Raw genomic sequence first — 18,439 nt, 5'->3', positions numbered from 1 at the left:
TCAGTGGTATATTTGCAAATTCTATTTTCTTGCCAATGATAGAAAGTCTTTGAAACTATGAATCGGAGCGCCTATAACAGCAAAGACTAGCTTAATTACAATTAATGGATGATACGGTTGAGTTTTCTGGGCCAATTACTCTTCTAGGGGAGCTCAATTTACCCAACTGACTCATGGAATCAATCAAATTCTTTCCACAGTTGATAGTGTTGTCCGTACAACGGAGGAAATATCATTTTGCTTGCATCCCATATCTTAGCATGATATATAACTCCACACAATCTTTGAACCATGTATATATGTGGATGTAGATCAACTTAGACTTAATCATAAAGAAAAAAGTTGGATGTAGACAAATTTTAAGATTCTGTGATTTATTGGGATTTGAGTAAAGGTTAAATAAAGATATTCAATTGTCACCTTAATCTGATTTGCTTGCTTAGTTTGCTGAATAAACTCACGAGTGGTCTGTGAAGCAAAGGTTTATACGATATCCTTTTGGAATTCCTCCCTTGAGTACTTTCTGTGTCCTTCAATTGGGGTTTTTTGTTTCTCTCTTGTTTTAATCGGTGTTGCATCATGATGACATCGTAATCTCTATGCTTATCAGAGTAATGGTTGAATCTTTTAAGGTTCGCACTTTGATTCTTCCTTGTGAGCTGAAGTAATCATGAGCGTGTTGTTGTTATCCTTTTGCTCGTTGTAAGGGGAATAAGTTTGCTCTTGCGAATCGTTGTGAACTTGTTGGTCTCCATCTTTACCCCACAGCAGCATATATAGGCCAATGATGACGATTACTGCCCCTAGTATGCTGAACAAGTCAATATCAAGTTTAGAATATGAGAAAGTCTAAACGTCCTTCTCCTCAAACAACCTTTTTTTTTTTAAAAAAAAAAAAAAAAAAAAAAAAAATCAATTGTTGAGTCTGTAGAGCCTATATGGGTGAAAATGTAATCCTACAAATTCAATAGCTAATTTTTTTTTTTTTAAAAAAAAATTGTATGAGAGAAAGGACAAATAACATTTCTCCTAGAATATACACATGGCTACTTCTATCTTGTTCTTCTTTCGGCCTTTCCTTTTGTTTATGTGCTTCCATCTTATGCTTCTACTATGTATGGCATATATATGGATAGAACGATGAAAAATTACCTGCCCATGTACAGTTTTTCGCCAAGGACAAAGTATGCCAGAATTGCTACTAATATTGTTGAAAGAGGATTAAACATGGTCACAAAAACTGGTCCTTTTTTTTCCGTGCACCACAGTTGAATGAAGACAATCAAACCAGAAACTACCACTCCCTGCCATGTCAAATCCATGATCAAAATATAATCAAAATTTTAGATTTGAATCTCTTAACATCTATAGACTATATATATATTTTTTCTAATTTATAGACTATATATTGATATATACTTACACCGTATATGGTTGACCAGAAGTCAATGTTGAATCCTATGGTCCAAGCAGCTCGTTTATGTTCTATGATCACTGTGAAGACAGCTGATTGTGCTCCTCCAATAAAGCTCATCCATGCAGTCAGTGACAGTTGAGCAGGATATCTTTTTAATGTAAATGCCTACAATTTTCAGAAGATAATCCACAACGTTAGATGTCTAGCTATGAAAGTCTGTCATAGAGTTCTTTCATTACTCTACACGAAACTAGTCCAATAAGCTATATATATAGCTGTGGGTTTGGGCTAAAAACCTGCATAATGTACCATATGGACCATGTTATACAGCTTGCAACAGTTAGAATAGAGCCCTTTAACCAGTTCTCGTGGGTGGCAGTTTTCCCTTGAACATGGATTAGCGGGTGCCATAGATTTCTCATTAGAGGTCCCTTGTATAGAGTCATGGTCATTACACCAGCCAAGGAAATCAAGGTCCCCAAAACTTTTCCCATCCCACGACGACTTCGGAGATCAAGAACCTCCATCCTGCATGCATGAATTACATAGCTTTAAAATATAACGAGATGGAAAATGGAAATAGTGATAAAATCTCTTAAAAGAATACCGGTAAAGAAGCATTCCAACCTTAGTACAACTGCTATTACAAAAGTCATGGAAGCTATGGTGTTCACCATTGATGCAACGAAGGTTGGGGAGGTGTATCTCAAGCTTGCAAAGTACATGTTCAGAGTCAAACCCACCCTGCAATCATTTTATCAAAGACAAGTTAACCTTCTTATATAAATTACCACTTAATCAATACTTCAACTTTTCCTTCATAAATGAAGCCTAACATGTATAATGTTTAATTAAAATGAGATACCATGTTAAATCATCATATCTCAGAAGGTTAAGCTCTTAAGATAAATGATAATTTTTATAGTATGCATGCTCTAATTTGTTACATACCCAAGTAGAGAAAGGACAAAAATTTCCAATAGAAGAGCCAATGTGAGCTTCGGCCTGACTTTTCTGCAGGAGAGGATTAAAGATGATCGATCAATAGCTATGGCGGCATTATACATGTAAACTGGAAAATAACAATCATGTATACGTACCTCTCAAGAAAATAGGCAAAAGGGAGCATGACTACACCAGCTACAATATGTCGGTAAGTAATATAGACATGAGGATTCATTCCATGATTGAAAGAAGCCTCTGTGATAAAATATAGAAAAGTATAGCCCAGCTGAGCCACAGCCATCAGGATGTGAGGCTTGAACTTCCTGTAAATGCTCCCAAAGGAACGGCCATTTGTAATAAGCGCCATGATCGAGCTCGATCTCCTTGGTTCTTCTTCTTCTTTGTTTATCACGAGCTGAAGAAGCACATATATATATATAAATATAGAAGATGATGAAAGAGGTGGGTTGATTCTCGTGGCATGTTGTCCGTATCATGTTCTCCATTAAATTCCCTTTGATCGATATACTGACGATTCCCGGACATAATATTTAAGTTTCAGATTTTTTGTGGTGGACGGAATGAATTAATATTCTATCGATCTCATGCTTGCTTGCTCAAAATCCAACGTTCTAAATCCTAATTGAACAATCACATATAATAATATCACGATAAATATGCATGAAAGTGACAGATTTTGGCAAAGTGATGTCAGATTCTTGTGACAATTGGACCTAAATGTTTTCTTTTTTCTTTTTCAGGTAAGCACCATTTAAGTGCTTCTTGATTTGGCATGCATCATATATATATATATATATATATATATATATATTATTCAATGTTGGAGAGGGGAGAAAGGAGAATTATCATGGGCATTACTATATAATACTAGCTAGTCTTATATAGTCTTTTGCAGTGAAATCTGGCCTTTAGATCAGCACTTTTTTTTAAAAAAAAAAATTAAAGGCAAATTTTTACTGTCAGGTTATTTTAATTGTATAACGAGGATTAATTTATCCTCTTTTATAAAGACAATTTCTCAACAATATTCCTCCAAAATTATAAAATTATTTCATAAGAGAATTTAACATACATGCATTATTATTCCAGAATCTGTACTATATCTGAAATCAGACAATTTGTCTGTGAGTAGATTCCTTTGCTACTTTCTTCACAGGAGGAATCATTTATATGCATCTATATATCCATCAGAATATATAATCATATTGCGTCATAGAATTTAATAGGAATTCTTTTCATCTGATTGTTTTAGCAAAGTATAATACTTTTTTTATTCTTAATAATGGAATCAAATATTCTTTTGGTTGCCTATTAATGTTCATACTTCAATATGCCATCTATCTAATTAAATGATTAATGTTCGCAAATATTTTTGTTAGTCAACACGAATTCGTAAACTGATCTTTAAAAAGCAAAATTCAAGAGAAAATTTCCACGTTGAAATTTAATTTGATTTGGACGATGGCTTAGCATCTTAATTAATCCTTTCATCATGTGTTTTTATATGCATTATTTAATTATTTGTTTCTTATCATAGCCCAGAAAAAGGCATACTTTGGAAGATAATTGTTTGTTATTAAAATAAAATTTATTTGAAAATTCCCTAGTGGATTTTAGTTTTTCTCTTGTGAATTCTATAGAATTCTTTTGAGTTAACATGATTAACTCTTGCTCCTACACCTTCTACGGCATCAACGACGTACATAGTGTTAGAGCGAGGATTTTCCTGGCAAGATCTTGAAAGTCAAGAGCTTATTGTGGCGGATATCCGTTCGTGATATGCCCGTTGAATTGGGGCTCAGTACTGCTAACGGTAAAATTGAACAAATCTGTGTGATACAAGGTGCATTAATTAATATTCGCAATCATCATTTTCAACCAACTTACGAAGAAGAAGATTCTGATGTAGACAACGAAGATGAGGAGGCACAAGGTGATCCATTCCAAATGAGGGGAAAAAAAATCAGGATTTTGAAGAATATAGGTTGAAAGCGGATAATCCCATATTCAATGAGAATATGTAGATTAGAGATTTCTTGGATTGGATCTTCAAAGTTGAATGATTTTTCAAAATGATGAAGGGTTTGGAGGAGTGTATGGTAAACTCGTTGGTTTTTTATTTTTTTAATTAAGCTCGTTGGTTTTGGATTGCGGTTTGGTGGGATCAATTTAAAAAACAATAGGGGAAACTCTGATTACCCCCTCCCCCCTTCTCCCCACAAACATGTACTGAGTTTTACAATGTTAACCTCGAATTATTCAAATTTGCAATGTTAATATTCCACTTTTAGGTACCCCTATCATTAGAGTTTATGGTGAAATCAAACGGAACCATTGACGGTTGGGGTCAATGATCACAGTAAAGAGGTAAATCCAAACGGAGTGTAAGACGTTTTGATACCAATTTGAGTAACATATTTTAGACCCCAACACTCACAATTGACAACTACGTAGTAAAATCTGAACATAATGAAACACATTAACGGTAAAACCTCTTCGGAGCCGTTAAACTCAGGAAATCAACACCAATAGAAATTCAATACACAGGCATAGTATACTTACAATCTTTTGTAACGACTAACACAATTTGTGTGGAAACAGGCTCTTTGCTAGCTTCTTGCCCATGACAGCTTCAACTCATCTTTGGCCAATATTTCTTATTGATTTGCTTATCAACCTACTGGTAGACTTCAAACGATTTGTTGATGTAGAACACCTTGTGATTTAATTACTTCAAGAGAATTAATCTTCTAAGTACATTCCATCAATATCTCGTGGCACACAAATCAATCCTAAGCTCTAAGTGTATGTAAATACTCTATATCAACAAGAAATAATAATACTTAACTAAGAAAATCGTGCCTTCAAAGTTCTTTTATAGTCTTCTGAAAGCCTTGAAACCTAAAGTCGTTTTAGGTTTTTTGTGGCGGCTTCTGGGCATGTTAATGAGGTGTCAAGACATCCATAGGGTTTCACGCCTTAAAACTGCTTATTATCCGGACATCAGCGCATGACATAACACACGAGACTCTGCTCATCTAATTTCTCTGAACATATGTGGACAACCTAGACTCTTTGTTTCTCCATATCTTCCAAATATGTGCAAATAGGACAGTAGCAGAACTCTTTTTGAGAGACCCGTCCGAACATCTGCAGGTGACCTTGCAAACAAGACTTGTACTTGATTTTCTTGAGCAATCTTTAAACCAAAACCTAAGTACAAAAGATTTTTTTTTTCTTTACTTTATCCAAGCATTTGGATATTGTCTAGCTCCATAAAATGTAAATTAATATATTATAAGAGTGTTTTAGAAAATTTGATTACAATATGATTCCATTCACCAGCATATTGCACTATACCAAACAATAAAATTACATATTTAGGGTTATATTATAATATTACAACCAAATTAATGAATAAGAATAATTATTTCATTATAACTTCTTTGTTCTAAGTAATAATTATTCATTTTTCAAATGAAATAGCTATTCAAAGTACCACTTGGCCTAAATAGTTTCTAAACTAATTTGTGTCAAAAAACCATCCTACAATGCAGATGTCTCCCTGTTTTTAATCCAAGTATTTACAAGGTCAGATGTAAAGTAAAATCCCAACCCCCAATTTGATGGGATCTCTTAACTATCGTCCTACCTGCCCGTGGGGCCTAAAAGCAACAACAACAGACCAACTTTGCTGCTTCCACATTGAGGGTGCTTCCATGTCAACGTGATTGACATAATTCTCACAATCCCCTGCCCATGCCCACTCATAACCACAAACTGTCCTTGATTTTTCCTTCCGAACAAAGGATCCTTTTCTTTTCTTTTGCTCTTTTGTTCTGTTTTTGTTTTCTGAGTAAGGAACCCTTTCTTTATGAAAAGGCAGTGGCCCCCCCTTTATAAATATAATCAAGCATCTGGGTGTCATTCATTACCTCACTAATTCCCACTATAATGATGAGTTAGGGTGCATCATCAGCAGAACAAAGAAAAAAAAAAGTAATTTGATTAACAGATAGTATGACCCATTTCCTCAACAAGATGTATTTCCAATTTTTAATTTAATTCCACCAATATACAAATTGTACCTTTCCCCAACCCACCTGGGATAAAAAAAAAAAATGGAGGAACTAAAGTAATTGTAAAGCATTGCAACGTTGTTTTGCGTGTTTCCTTTTCTATCAACATCACGAAAAGATCAAAATTTCAGTAGGACAGATGGGGTTGGTGGCCTATATACAATAAAAAGGTCTAACCCGCAGCTAAAAGCCAAAGCATAATCAGAGATGAAATTGCAATTGTTACCCAGCTCATGTAGGCCAAGGCAACTGACATCTGGTACTTCTGGCATTCTTCTCCTAACTTGCAGCTTCCCAAGTCGCCAAAGTACAACACCGTAACGCCAGCTGAGGCAGAAGCTGCAGCAAGAGACAGTGTCGCCATCACCTGTTGAATTTAAAAATCAAAGGAGTTATAAATGACAACCACTATAAACACACAAGTCTTTTGGAAGAAATGAAACAATTAAGTTTGATCAAAGTTTCATAGACGCTGACCCAATCTCCGACCACAAAGAGGCTAACTAAAATAGGATTATGGAGGACCTTCTTTCTAACCAAGGCATGTGCATCCAGCATAGCAAGCACAAAGCTCCAGATGACTTGTAAACCCATTGAAGCAATCAGGTAGCTGCAACAAGAAAAGAGAGAGGGAGCATAAAATTTTGCATTTCCCTCTGTAAATAATGGAATTTAAAAAAGAAATAACCTGCATAAATTGCAAAGCATGGAGTAATAGTGAATCAATTATGTGCAAGTAGTACATCTCCTTGTTTTGTACCCAGACAAGCAGATGATGCTATCATGCTACAATGGAGTAATAGTGAACCAAGTTTTTGTAAACTCAAGTGTCTATGATCTTATATACATTTCAAGATTGACATTTTTGCTGCTATTAATGAGCCACCAAAATCCATTTGCATGATTATATGGGTGGCTAAGAACAGAAAGGGTAGGGCTTAGATAGAAATGCTTTGTGGGAACTTACAGGTAGCAATAATAGGTGACAAGATGAGAGAAAAAAACAGATCATATGTTAACACCAAAGGTAAAGAAATAATTGAAGGCACACCATACAAGCATATGCTGCTCTGTGGTGTCAATTTCACTAACGTTTCCAGATCCATTTTGAAAGCATGTATAGTGGCTATTGCATTTAATCAAAAAGTACTTTGCATATACCATACATGGCTTAATGGGTAAAGGATTTGATATCAAAAGTGTATATTCCATTACCACTGAAAAGTAAATTGTAATTATTACACTTTGTCTAAACCAAATTTCAAGTCCCAATAACATATAGAACCAATTAAAAAGTTAAGCGTAACAAAGCATACAGGTTTTATCATATGCTCAATGGAACCTTGCTCCAAAACCAATAATTCCTTTGAGAACAGAGCTGACACACAGTCAAACAAGTAAAATGGATATTGATTGAAACTTCCATATATTCTGAAGCAAAATATATGCAAGGTGGCCAAGCTAGATTGCCTTGATGGAGAGAAGCATATAGTAAACTTCCATCTAGAGTACTGTCCTCACATCCTGAGTTAAATGAGTAAGAATGCAAAACACTAGTAACTAGCACATCAATAACTAAAGTGAAGCTTATTTAAAATAGGGAAACAAGCACCTTTTCTCCCCCTCCCTCCCTTCCCAAAAAAAAAAAAAAAAAGAACTCCCCTTGTACTTGGTAACACTGCACAAGCACTGTATAGAAGGGCTGGGCTAGAAATGCTGAGAACTCTTTGCCGAAATCAACATATATATACAATCCAAGATCAATATCAAATGAGTAAGAAATTGTATGAAATCTCAATGGTCCAAACTTCCACTTTCAATGAATCAACTATTTAGGAAGGAGGATACATTGGATGCCGACCTCCTCTAAGACAGAAAACAAATGGCAAACATAGATTACTGAAACTACCTTCACAACATTATTCTTTAATAAGATGCATCTCAGTAATAGGTAGTCAGTTCAGTCATGAAGTTACTGTAAACATCTGCAAGTGCCAAACACTGAAGGCTGAAGCACATTGTTTTTAATTGAAAAGATTCTTCATAATTGCCAACAAAATGATGCTCACTAGAGAGTTTGAACTTTTTTGCTTGCAAACATGATGTCAATAATTATGGATGACATATTAATTCCAACAACATCTGCAGATCTAATTCATGCAGGGATACATGTACATTGGTCCTCTGATACATTTATTTCTCTAAATAACAATTTCCCAGAAATTTCAAAACCCCACAAGCCAATATAATTCTGGTGGACGGATTACTCATGATTAATTTGGGCATAACTCAGAGATTAACATATGGGTCTGAAGCTGAAGAGGCATTACAATGATATTGATATACTAGGTTTTGAACAACAGGAAAAATATTTGAATAAATAAGAAATTACAGAGTTGAGAAATGAACAAATACCAGAATGCTGTGTAACTGGAGAAATTGGTGGTGGTGGCCATAGAAGCAATCGACCCAACAGCAAAAATGCACTGCGAAATCCTCAGAACAAGTCCGGTGAAAGTCCCAGGCGTCCCAGGAAAATCCTTCATCTTTCTCTTCAATACCAAGCAAATTTCAGATTCTTAATGGGTCAGAGAAAAAACTCATCTTCCCAAACCCATTCAGAAGCAGAAAAAAAAAGTCATAAAAAAAATCCCAAAAGCAAGTGCTCTCCAACCCACTTTCTCTGAGAAAGCAAACGAGAAAAGCTGACAAAGAACCCGAAACAGTAAAACCCAAAAACTAAAATTGAAGAGTTGGTGTAATTTCACATCTGTTTACGTGTTTAGTAAAATAACTATGTACAGGCAAAACCCAAACGTGGATTTTACGTGTCTGAGAGAGAGAAAGGGAGATGAAATTTTATGAATTAAAGAAGAGGAACAGCCATAAAAAACTGGACATATCTTCTTCAAACATTTCATACAACGTTTCTCAACTCTTCAAACATGTCAAAAGTCGGGTGGCGTGACCGAACATAGCGTGCCTTACTGCAGAAGGAAAGTGGAATGCTACTCCACGCGCAATTTATTCGCGTGTAGGCCACACCTTTTACTTTGGTCGAGCCCTACTCTTGAGTATTTCGAGCGTAATCCTACAATTATATAGCGAGAGTGGGTATAGGCGTGTGACTTGGCAAATTTCTCATTTGAAAGTATATTATTTTATCTTTCGTTCTTTTCCTTCCGCTCGTAAGTCCTAATACTTTGGGAAGTCCATACTAGAAAGTTTTTTTTTTTTAAAAAAAATATATATATATAATATATATATTGAGATGAACCGGTTACAACTTACGACAGAAGTTAGTACAAAGTAGCCGAAAAGGCATCTTATCTTAAATGCATATGCTGTTTTCGTCTTGTTGCAACTCAAAAACTCAAATCTTAAAAATGAAAAATGCCCAATTTCATCCTAGTCATCATTTGTTTTGGCTTGGAAAGGACACTGGGCTCCGTTTGCGCTTCCATTAAAATATATTTTAGATTTTTTTTTTTTTGGTTTGGTATTTGATGTGATCGAAAATAATAATCAAACTAAAATAATTTCGGTTTAACAAAAAAAAACTTTTTTAGTTTCGGAAAATGATTTCCGTTTTACATTTTTTTTAACTATTTTTCGAGTTTAAGTTTTTATTTCTTAAACCACTGGACCATTGTCGGAGTTTGTTGAACCTTTGCTGGAAGTTGTCAAAAGTCGCCTACCGTTTTCCGTACGATCCATATGCCAAAAAATATTTTTCGACAAAAAGCATTTTATGTGACTGGTAATTGTGATGATGTATTTACACAAGAGGCGACTGCCGACTGGTACTTCTAGAAAGTAGAGGAAAAAGAAGTATAGTCCATGCAAGATACTAAAAAAGATTAATAACAATGCATATGTCATTGATCTTCTACGTGGCAGTCATTTTTGAATATTTTTCACCAGAGAAGTTAGAACTTTACTCGAGAACGAATTCTTTCAAGAAGCGGAAACTGATGTAGAACGTGACTCCAAGCTAAAGGATAAGATCTTATTTTATTTTATTTTATTATGATTTACAATTAAGACTTTATTTTCTTTCCTTACTAGGATTAAGTTTAATTTTACTATTATGAATATGTTTACTATCTCTACAAGTATTTATCTTCTATATATGTGTTAGTTTGTAATGTAAAAGACAATTGAATTATTATCAAAGCTGAAAATTTCTCATATACTCTGCAGAGTTTATTATTCTTTACGCTTAAGGGCTTGTTTTATCTTTTGGTCAAAAGACGCTTCTGATTTGTGTTACCAAGTCTTCCGCTATGTCACACAAGATTTAGCATGTAACATAACCATAGAATGATCCACTTATAAGTGCAAGAACTTGCGATAACAGATTTATAATGGTATCAGCCAAGGCAGTAAATCCTTTTCATTTTTTAGCTTGATCAGATTGAACTTAAGACCTGCTTCAATTCTATCCAAATCCTTACCATTTTATTTTGACCTGGCCGTAATAAGGCATTGTTATAGTTGACAAAAAACTGACATTAGAGGCCCTTCATAATTTATCAGATTTTATTATTATTATTATTATTATTTTTTATAACAAGAAACCACTCCAAGGCAGGGCATTGAGCCAGTACTTTGTATACCCACCCCAGTAGGGATAATTGATCAGAAATTATTGTACTTAATCTGTTTTTGGGCTCTGAAACATGGACATCTTCAATCATATGCAAATTATTTTTTTTGTTGTACATAAACAAAGCAAATACAAGTATATTTAACATGAAATTTGTTGTCACTTAAGGTTCTTATAAAATACAATATTAAGAGCCACAGCTTATAATTCAAATCCCCTTATTTCCTTGGTTGCCTTTGCAACTTGAAATGCGTTAGGGCAGAGTTCTCGTCAAGTCCTTTCTCAACAAAGTGAGCAAGGAAATCTCGCACAGAGGTTTCCCTGTATACAGGGGGATTATCTTCTGACAGCAATTCCTTGATGGGGCCATAAACCATTGTTGATAGGTAAAGATTAGGAGAGAAAAAGCATGCAACAGATACTCTTGGTCCTTGCTGGTTTGCTATTACTCGGTGCTCTACACTTTTAAATCTGTCATTAGATATGAGCTGCAAAAATACAACAGAATAATCCTTTAAACAGCTGATAAGAAGTTACAATCAAATTTTTCTCCTATAGTGTTTGTTCTATAACCTTGAAGAGTTACCACTAGGCATAAAAACCAAGATAACCAAATTATTTTCTCATTTTGCATGCAATAAATGCAAAATATTTTTGAACTTGAATATGCAGAGGGGCATCAATCTAAACTACGGAAATGATTCTAACAAGTTCGAAGTTTTTGCTTCTTTTTTTTCTCTCGCAGTACTTTGGCTCCCTTTTTTCAAATGCATAACCTTTATAACAGAGGAAGAAATCATCATAATAATGATATTCTGCTAAATTCAGGAACCAGCCTCCTCCTTTGTCAAAATTTTTGTATATCCTGCCTTTTTGGTAATCATAATTTAACTTATTATCCCTTAGACTTCTAAACCTAATATAACTTCAACACATAAAACTATATATATATATATATATATATGAAAATCTTGCCTGTAAGAGATCTCCAATGTTTACAACTAGAGCTCCAGGAACAGGAGGAACATCAATGTAATGGTTTTGATGAAGAACTTGAAGTCCAGCAATATGGTCTTGAAGTAAGATGGTGAGAAAATCAGGATCTGAGTGTTTGGTGGTGCCCAATGTCAGTTGGGGCTCAGGGCATGCTGGATAGTAGTGGCTGAGAAGTTGATGCCCCTTTGCACACTCCAGGTCTATAAGGTGGTCAGGTTTGAGCCCAAGTGCTTCAGATAGCAATTCAAACAAAGTGATCCCCAACTTATGGACTTGCTTAGAATACTCGATAATTATGTCTCTGCAAATCAAACTATGATTCAAGATCGATAAAACCAATTGTAATCTTCCTAAATGTATTCAAGCCATTAAATTAAAGCTTCAAGTAAACCTTAAAAAACATGAATGGTAATAAAAATAACAATAAAAACATTTCTTCTATAGATGTTCAATGGTTGTCAATATCTCCAGATAGCATAGTCAAGGATATTCCAACTAGAAGCAAGAATATGGATTACTTTGAAATTATGTGGGTTGTTAGCAATTCCAGACATAATACAACATTCAAGCATGATGTCAATTTTCGAATGAAAAATTACTTTATCTATCCAATAAAGATTAATTAGGGGGAAGAAAATCCAGTTGTTATCTACCAATGCTACGAATTCCTAATTCTTAAATTGGATTGCTTCGAGAACGATGAAAACAAGTATCCTTTAATGTTCCCAGAGTATCCAAGTATTAATAACTATTCAGAATATCTAATGCAAGAATGAAATAAGCGATTACCTGTTGACCAGAGGCAATTCTTGAGGGTCAAGAGGCTCAGGACCCATATTACAAAAAAGAGTATCCCTCCAATTAGCGAACTTTGAATTGTACAAATGATGGTTACTAACATACTTCACCTTCCTCGTCGACTCCCGAGTATAATAATCAGCCTTCACCCCTGTTGGTAGCTCGTGGAACCCACGCACCCCCTCCAGCATGTCCTCCAACACCCTTTCAGCTATTCCATGGTTCACTACCTGAAAGAACCCCACCTCCTCTGCGGCCCGCCGGACACCAGCAACTTTATCGGCACGCCTGCCGGCGATGTCACTAAGGTCGATGACCGGAATTGTGATTTGGGTATTGATTGTCTCGCTGGAATCGTGGCGGTCGCCGGCAAGATCTTCTGGCGGTCGGACGAAAATTCTCGGGATTTTGGTAATACCAGCATCCACAAGGCCTTTGACACCGGCCTTGGATTCATCGAAGGACTTTAACTCTTTAAGACGATCATGGTTTACGGAATTACCGATGACTGATTCGCCGGCGCCAGTGATCGTCATTCTTCTTTGCTTTGGTTCCGGAAAGATAAGATACGACTTTTGATACCTGAATTTTGAATTTTTATAGTCGTCCCGCAGTTTATAACCGCTCGCTAAACCTTCATTGTTCTAATTGTCAACTGCTTTTTTAAGGTGGTTAGAAAAATCCGCTAACCATTATATGCTCAATCTCGTTTTTTTATGTTTATATATATATATATAAATGCTGTCGTATGCAATGGGGTATTATCATATTACCACAAAAACGACATTATTTTGTTTGTTTTTTTTTTCAAAAAAAAAAAAATTAACTTTCAAATTTTTTTAAAAAATTTCTTTTTTAAAAAGTAGTTAGCGGTTAATAGTCTAGGCGGTTAGTGAATTTTACTAACTGCCTAGGCGGTTACGGTTAGCGGTTTTAGCCAATAACTGCTAACTGTAACCGCATTTTCACCCCTAGTTCCAATGACGATCAAAATCTGAATTAAGGGTGTCAATTTTCTTTTCTTTTTAGTTTGAACGCTTAAAAAGAAAATGAAAAAAATAAAATAAAAAAATAATAAAAATACAGAGAAGTTGTCTCAAAAGTATTTCAAAACAAAGCTTCTCTTCAATTTGGTTGATGGAAATCTCAAGCGCATACAAATATTTTCAGAACTTGTAATTGGAGACGGGTTGATGCTGAAATTTGATTATATCTCATTAAATTATATACGAGATTGACAAAATCTAAAATTATTTAATTCAAAATAATAATTAAAATTTTACAACTTTGGGTTAAATGCAAAATTAGTCCACGTGTTTTTTGTAATTTTTTTATGAAGTTCTCCAAATGCCTCTCTGCAGAAAAAGTCAGCTGCAACCCATGCAGCAAAAGAGACTACTGATCAAATGAAGATTGCACAAGACTTAGCATGTAACATAGCCATAAATTGATCCACTTATAAGTGAAAGAACTTGCGATAATAGATCTATAATGGTATCTATCAGCCAAGGTAGTAAATCTCTTTTATTTTTAGCTTCATAAGATTGAACTTAGGACCTGCTTCACCAAAAGCTTTAGTGATTGCATGAGTAAATACTCTCCTCACATGTAAATAAATAAATCTCAACATATACAATATTTAATTGAAATGAAAGATAAACTATGAAGTCAATGATTGAATTCTGGACCACTCTTATAATACCATATTAAATTACCATGCATCCTAAAAGATGGTGATCACTTACTTGCATTGGGTTTGTCCTCCTTGCCATGGGGTCTTGAGCTGGTATTGTGAAATGCAGAGTTCAGCTGTTGGATGGATCATGATTTGAAGCATCTTCTCTATTTTGGCATCAATGATAATATTAACACCAATCAACATGTTTTCTTTATTATTATTATTATTTTTTTCTTTTGGCCGGGATGCAACAAGGCATAGTTCCAGTTGGGAAACAACTGACACTTGAGGCCTTCATAATTTATCAGAAATTATTGTACTTAATCTGATTTTTGGGCTCTGAAATTGAAAGAGAGAAGATAACCAATCAAGATAGGGAGAGCCGTATATGTCATGTACAACCATCTCCTTTAGAAAGCTTCAGTAATGTAACAAGTCTTGCTTAGTGATTGGGCTAGATGCTGTTGATGTACTTTAAACTTTTGGCATAACAGGGGAATGAAAACAAGAAGCTGTCAAACACATGCATTTTAAAGAGCATGAAGTGAAACATGGGCATCTTCTATCATAAGCAAATTATTTTTCTGTTGTACATAAATAAAGTAAATAAAAGTATATTTAACATGAAGTTTTTGTCACTTCAGTTCTTATAAAATACAGTATTAAGAGCCATAGCTTATAATTCAAATCCCCTTATTTCCTTGGTTACCTTTGCAACTTGAAATGTGTTAGGGCAGAGTTCCCGTCAAGTCCTTTCCAATCATAGTAAGCAATGAAATCTCGCACCGAGGTTTCCCTGTATACAGGGGGACTATCTTCTGACAGCAATTCCTTGATGGGGCCATAAATCATTGTTGATGGGTGAAGATGAGGAGTGAAAAAGCATGCAACAGATACTCTTGGTCCAAGGTGGTTTGCTAGCACCCGGTGCTCTACACTTTTAAATCTGTCATTAGATATGAGCTGCAAAAATACAACAGAAAATCCTTTAAACAGATTATAAGAACTTACAAATCAAATTCTTCTCCAATAGTTTTGGTTCTATAACCTTGAGCAATTACCAGTCATAAAAATCAAAATAACCAAATTATTTTCCCATTTTGTGAGCAATAAATGCAAAATATTTAGCTTGAAAATGCAAAGTGGCATCAATCTAAACTTTAGAAATGATTCTAAAAAGTTCAATGCTTTGCTTCTTCTTCTTTTCCTTTTTTTTTGTCTCTCGCATTTTGGCTCCCTTTCTTCAAAAGCATAACTTCTTGAACCGAGGTAGAAATCATCATAAGAATGATATTCTGCTAAATTCAGGAACCAGCCTCTTTCTTTGTCAACATATTGTAAATCCTGCCTTTTTAGTGATCTTTTTTCCATGTTATTTAGTCTTCAGACACCATGAAGAACACTCCCATGCGCATGCAAGAAAAAAATTATTAAAAAAGATTATTGCTGAGTGGAGTTAATAAAATTTATGAGAGAGATTTAACTCAAGCAATGGCCATGTGCATGCCTGAAAACAATGATTACGAATGATAATAGCATAGTTGAGTGGTACTGATTAAATCATGGTAGCTGTAAACATGCTTAATGAGAAGCCATGTAGCAGCACAAAAGCTTTTCCGTAGGAACATGCAACGGTTAACAAGTAACTGCACCTTCATATATTGAAAAGTAGTCCCAAAGATCTGTACAAGATCTATCTCACATTGATTTCCTATTTTGAAAACTAAGAAAGTAGGTTAGAGAACGGTAGGGAATTTTAATGTGAGTTAGGTTTATTTCAAGGAAAACCTGGACCGCCCAAAACAAAGATGTAGTGTTTGTCCAAAATAATTTATGTCATGATCTTTATTCATGACAGGTCTTTAAATAAACTTACAATGATTTTTTTTTTTAAAAAAAAGATGGAAGTACAACTCTATCATTATCATAAGGTAACTTATTATCCCTTACACTTCTAAACTTGATATAACTTCAACACATAAAACAATACAAGATAATTATTGATTCTAACCAGGTCACTTCACTTCCTAGCCCATGTTCACATCTCTTTTTATCCACACATGCAATCATGCAATAATTTATCTTGTGCCTTTAGTTCTATGGGTACGTAACATTCAAGTTTCAGCCGCTCAAGAGATCAAACGCTTGACATGAGATCATTTTATGATGTAATGCAACAGAACAGGGTCCATTTTTCATGAAGATATGGTAGCTTTTATATGAATGTGAAGCTGAGAATGGTCCAATGTTGTGCTCTAAATGTACATGAATGAGAAGGCATCTTGAAATGACATGATAAAAATAAGTCTTATTGCTATATATATATCAAAATCTTGCCTGTAAGAGATCTCCAATGTTTACAACTAGAGCTCCAGGAACAGGAGGAACATCAATGTAATGGTTTTGATGAAGAACTTGAAGTCCAGCAATATGGTCTTGAAGTAAGATGGTGAGAAAATCAGGATCTGAGTGTTTGGTGGTGCCCAATGTCAGTTGGGGCTCAGGGCATGCTGGATAGTAGTGGCTGAGAAGTTGAAGCCCCTTTGCACACTCCAGGTCTATAAGGTGGTCAGGTTTGAGCCCAAGTGCTTCAGATAGCAATTCAAACAAAGTGATCCCCAACTTATGGACTTGCTTAGAATACTCGATAATTATGTCTCTGCAAATCAAACTATGATTCAAGATCGATAAAACCAATTGTAATCTTCCTAAATGTATTCAAGCCATTAAATTAAAGCTTCAAGTAAACCTTAACAAACATGAATGGTAATAAAAATAATAATAAAGACATTTCGTCTATAGATGTTCAATGTTTGTCAATATCTCCAGATAGCATAGTCAAGGATATTCCAACTAGAAGCAAGAATATGGATTACTTTGAAATTATGTGGGTTGTTAGCAATTCCAGACATAATACAACATTCTTTGTGACACACCTGGTCCTGGAGCAATAAAAAATTATGTTCATTCAAGCATGATGTCAATTTTCGAATGAAAAATTACTTTATTTGTCCAATATAGAATAATTGGGAGGAAGAAAATTCAGCAGCTATCTACCAATCCTACGAATTCATAATTCTTAAACTGGATTGCTCCGAGAACTCTGAAAACAGGTATCCTTTAATGTTCCCAGAGTATCCAAGCATTAATAAGTATTCAGAATATCTAATGCAAGAATGAAATAAGAGATTAAAATAAAACTATGACTCCATAATAAAAGAGTACCTGCAGACCAGAGGCAATTCTTGAGGGTCAAGAGGCTCAGGACCCATAACACAAAATAAAGTATCCCTCCAATTAGCGAACCTCGACTTGTACAAATCGAAGTTACTACCATACTTCACCTTCCTCATCAACTCACGAGTATAATAATCAGTTTTCACCTCCTTTGGCAGCTCGTGGAACCCACGCGCCGCCTCCAGCATGTCCTCCAACACCCTTTCAGCTATTCCATGGTTCACCACCTGAAAGAACCCCACCTCCTCGGCGGCCCGACGGACACCGGCAACTTTATCAGTACGCCTGCTGACGATGTCACTAAGGTCGATGATCGGAATTGTGATTTGGGTATTGGTTGGATCGCCGGCCAGATCTTCCGGCGGTCGGACGAAAATTCTTGGGATTTTGGTAATACCAGCATCCACAAGGCCTTTGACACCGGCCTTGGATTCATCGAAGGACTTTAACTCTTGAAAACGATCATAGTTTACGGAGTTCCCGGTGACTGATTCTCCGGCGCCGGTTATCGTCATTCTTCTTTGCTCTGGACCTCTGGTTCTGGAAAGATTAAACTTTGATATCTAATTTTTTATATTTGTTTGAGCGTGTGTCAGAATATGTTAATATCTGTTGCACGTGCCAGCAATGATCATTCTAACTAAAATTTGAAAAAGGTT

The 18,439-nt window shown here is 35.2% G+C and overlaps 4 protein-coding genes across 4 annotated transcripts; all 4 read right to left on the bottom strand.

Moving 5' to 3' along the window:
• Nucleotides 1-627: 627 nt before the first annotated feature.
• On the bottom strand, nucleotides 628-2,729 carry LOC132178745 (WAT1-related protein At5g07050-like). The gene is made up of 7 exons (XM_059591270.1): nucleotides 2,518-2,729; nucleotides 2,369-2,431; nucleotides 2,045-2,161; nucleotides 1,714-1,945; nucleotides 1,424-1,582; nucleotides 1,153-1,304; nucleotides 628-811 (listed from the first exon to the last, which is right to left on the bottom strand). The coding sequence occupies exons 1-7, from the start codon at nucleotides 2,727-2,729 to the stop codon at nucleotides 628-630; spliced, it is 1,119 nt and encodes a 372-aa protein (XP_059447253.1).
• A 3,904-nt stretch (nucleotides 2,730-6,633) lies between these two features.
• Nucleotides 6,634-9,427, bottom strand: LOC132178746 (CASP-like protein 5B3). Its single transcript, XM_059591271.1, has 3 exons — nucleotides 8,878-9,427; nucleotides 6,940-7,072; nucleotides 6,634-6,829 (listed from the first exon to the last, which is right to left on the bottom strand). The coding sequence occupies exons 1-3, from the start codon at nucleotides 9,006-9,008 to the stop codon at nucleotides 6,635-6,637; spliced, it is 459 nt and encodes a 152-aa protein (XP_059447254.1). The 5' UTR covers nucleotides 9,009-9,427; the 3' UTR covers nucleotide 6,634.
• Nucleotides 9,428-11,158: 1,731 nt separating this feature from the next.
• On the bottom strand, nucleotides 11,159-14,987 carry LOC132177464 (1-aminocyclopropane-1-carboxylate oxidase homolog 1-like). Its single transcript, XM_059589799.1, has 4 exons — nucleotides 14,611-14,987; nucleotides 12,857-13,447; nucleotides 12,047-12,368; nucleotides 11,159-11,559 (listed from the first exon to the last, which is right to left on the bottom strand). Exons 1-4 carry the CDS (start codon nucleotides 14,745-14,747, stop codon nucleotides 11,290-11,292), a joined length of 1,320 nt encoding a protein of 439 aa, XP_059445782.1. The 5' UTR covers nucleotides 14,748-14,987; the 3' UTR covers nucleotides 11,159-11,289.
• A 98-nt stretch (nucleotides 14,988-15,085) lies between these two features.
• Nucleotides 15,086-18,333, bottom strand: LOC132177465 (1-aminocyclopropane-1-carboxylate oxidase homolog 1-like). Its single transcript, XM_059589800.1, has 3 exons — nucleotides 17,769-18,333; nucleotides 16,881-17,202; nucleotides 15,086-15,506 (listed from the first exon to the last, which is right to left on the bottom strand). The coding sequence occupies exons 1-3, from the start codon at nucleotides 18,293-18,295 to the stop codon at nucleotides 15,249-15,251; spliced, it is 1,107 nt and encodes a 368-aa protein (XP_059445783.1). The 5' UTR covers nucleotides 18,296-18,333; the 3' UTR covers nucleotides 15,086-15,248.
• Between the last annotated feature and the right edge of the window lie 106 nt (nucleotides 18,334-18,439).

Source organism: Corylus avellana, chromosome ca4 (assembly GCF_901000735.1).
Source record: "Corylus avellana chromosome ca4, CavTom2PMs-1.0".
Classification (NCBI taxonomy): Eukaryota; Viridiplantae; Streptophyta; class Magnoliopsida; order Fagales; family Betulaceae; genus Corylus; species Corylus avellana.
This window is presented reverse-complemented; position numbering and strand designations above follow the sequence as displayed.

Coding starts and splice junctions, on each gene's coding strand:
- LOC132178745 (XM_059591270.1), bottom strand. CDS start 2,729: ATGGCGCTTATTACAAATGGCCGTTCCTTTGGGAGCATTTACAGGAAG. Junction 1,946..2,044: donor GTAATAGCAGTTGTACTAAG/GTTGGAATGCTT, acceptor TCATGCATGCAG/GATGGAGGTTCTTGATCTCC. Junction 812..1,152: donor GAAAAACTGTACATGGGCAG/GTAATTTTTCAT, acceptor TGACTTGTTCAG/CATACTAGGGGCAGTAATCG.
- LOC132178746 (XM_059591271.1), bottom strand. CDS start 9,008: ATGAAGGATTTTCCTGGGACGCCTGGGACTTTCACCGGACTTGTTCTG. Junction 7,073..8,877: donor TCCAGTTACACAGCATTCTG/GTATTTGTTCAT, acceptor TTCTTGTTGCAG/CTACCTGATTGCTTCAATGG. Junction 6,830..6,939: donor TCTTTGTGGTCGGAGATTGG/GTCAGCGTCTAT, acceptor TAAATTCAACAG/GTGATGGCGACACTGTCTCT.
- LOC132177464 (XM_059589799.1), bottom strand. CDS start 14,747: ATGTTGATTGGTGTTAATATTATCATTGATGCCAAAATAGAGAAGATG. Junction 13,448..14,610: donor GGAGGACAAACCCAATGCAA/GTAAGTGATCAC, acceptor TTCAAAATTCAG/GTATCAAAAGTCGTATCTTA. Junction 11,560..12,046: donor ACATTGGAGATCTCTTACAG/GCAAGATTTTCA, acceptor GTATTTTTGCAG/CTCATATCTAATGACAGATT.
- LOC132177465 (XM_059589800.1), bottom strand. CDS start 18,295: ATGACGATAACCGGCGCCGGAGAATCAGTCACCGGGAACTCCGTAAAC. Junction 17,203..17,768: donor GAATTGCCTCTGGTCTGCAG/GTACTCTTTTAT, acceptor TTTGATTTGCAG/AGACATAATTATCGAGTATT. Junction 15,507..16,880: donor ACATTGGAGATCTCTTACAG/GCAAGATTTTGA, acceptor GTATTTTTGCAG/CTCATATCTAATGACAGATT.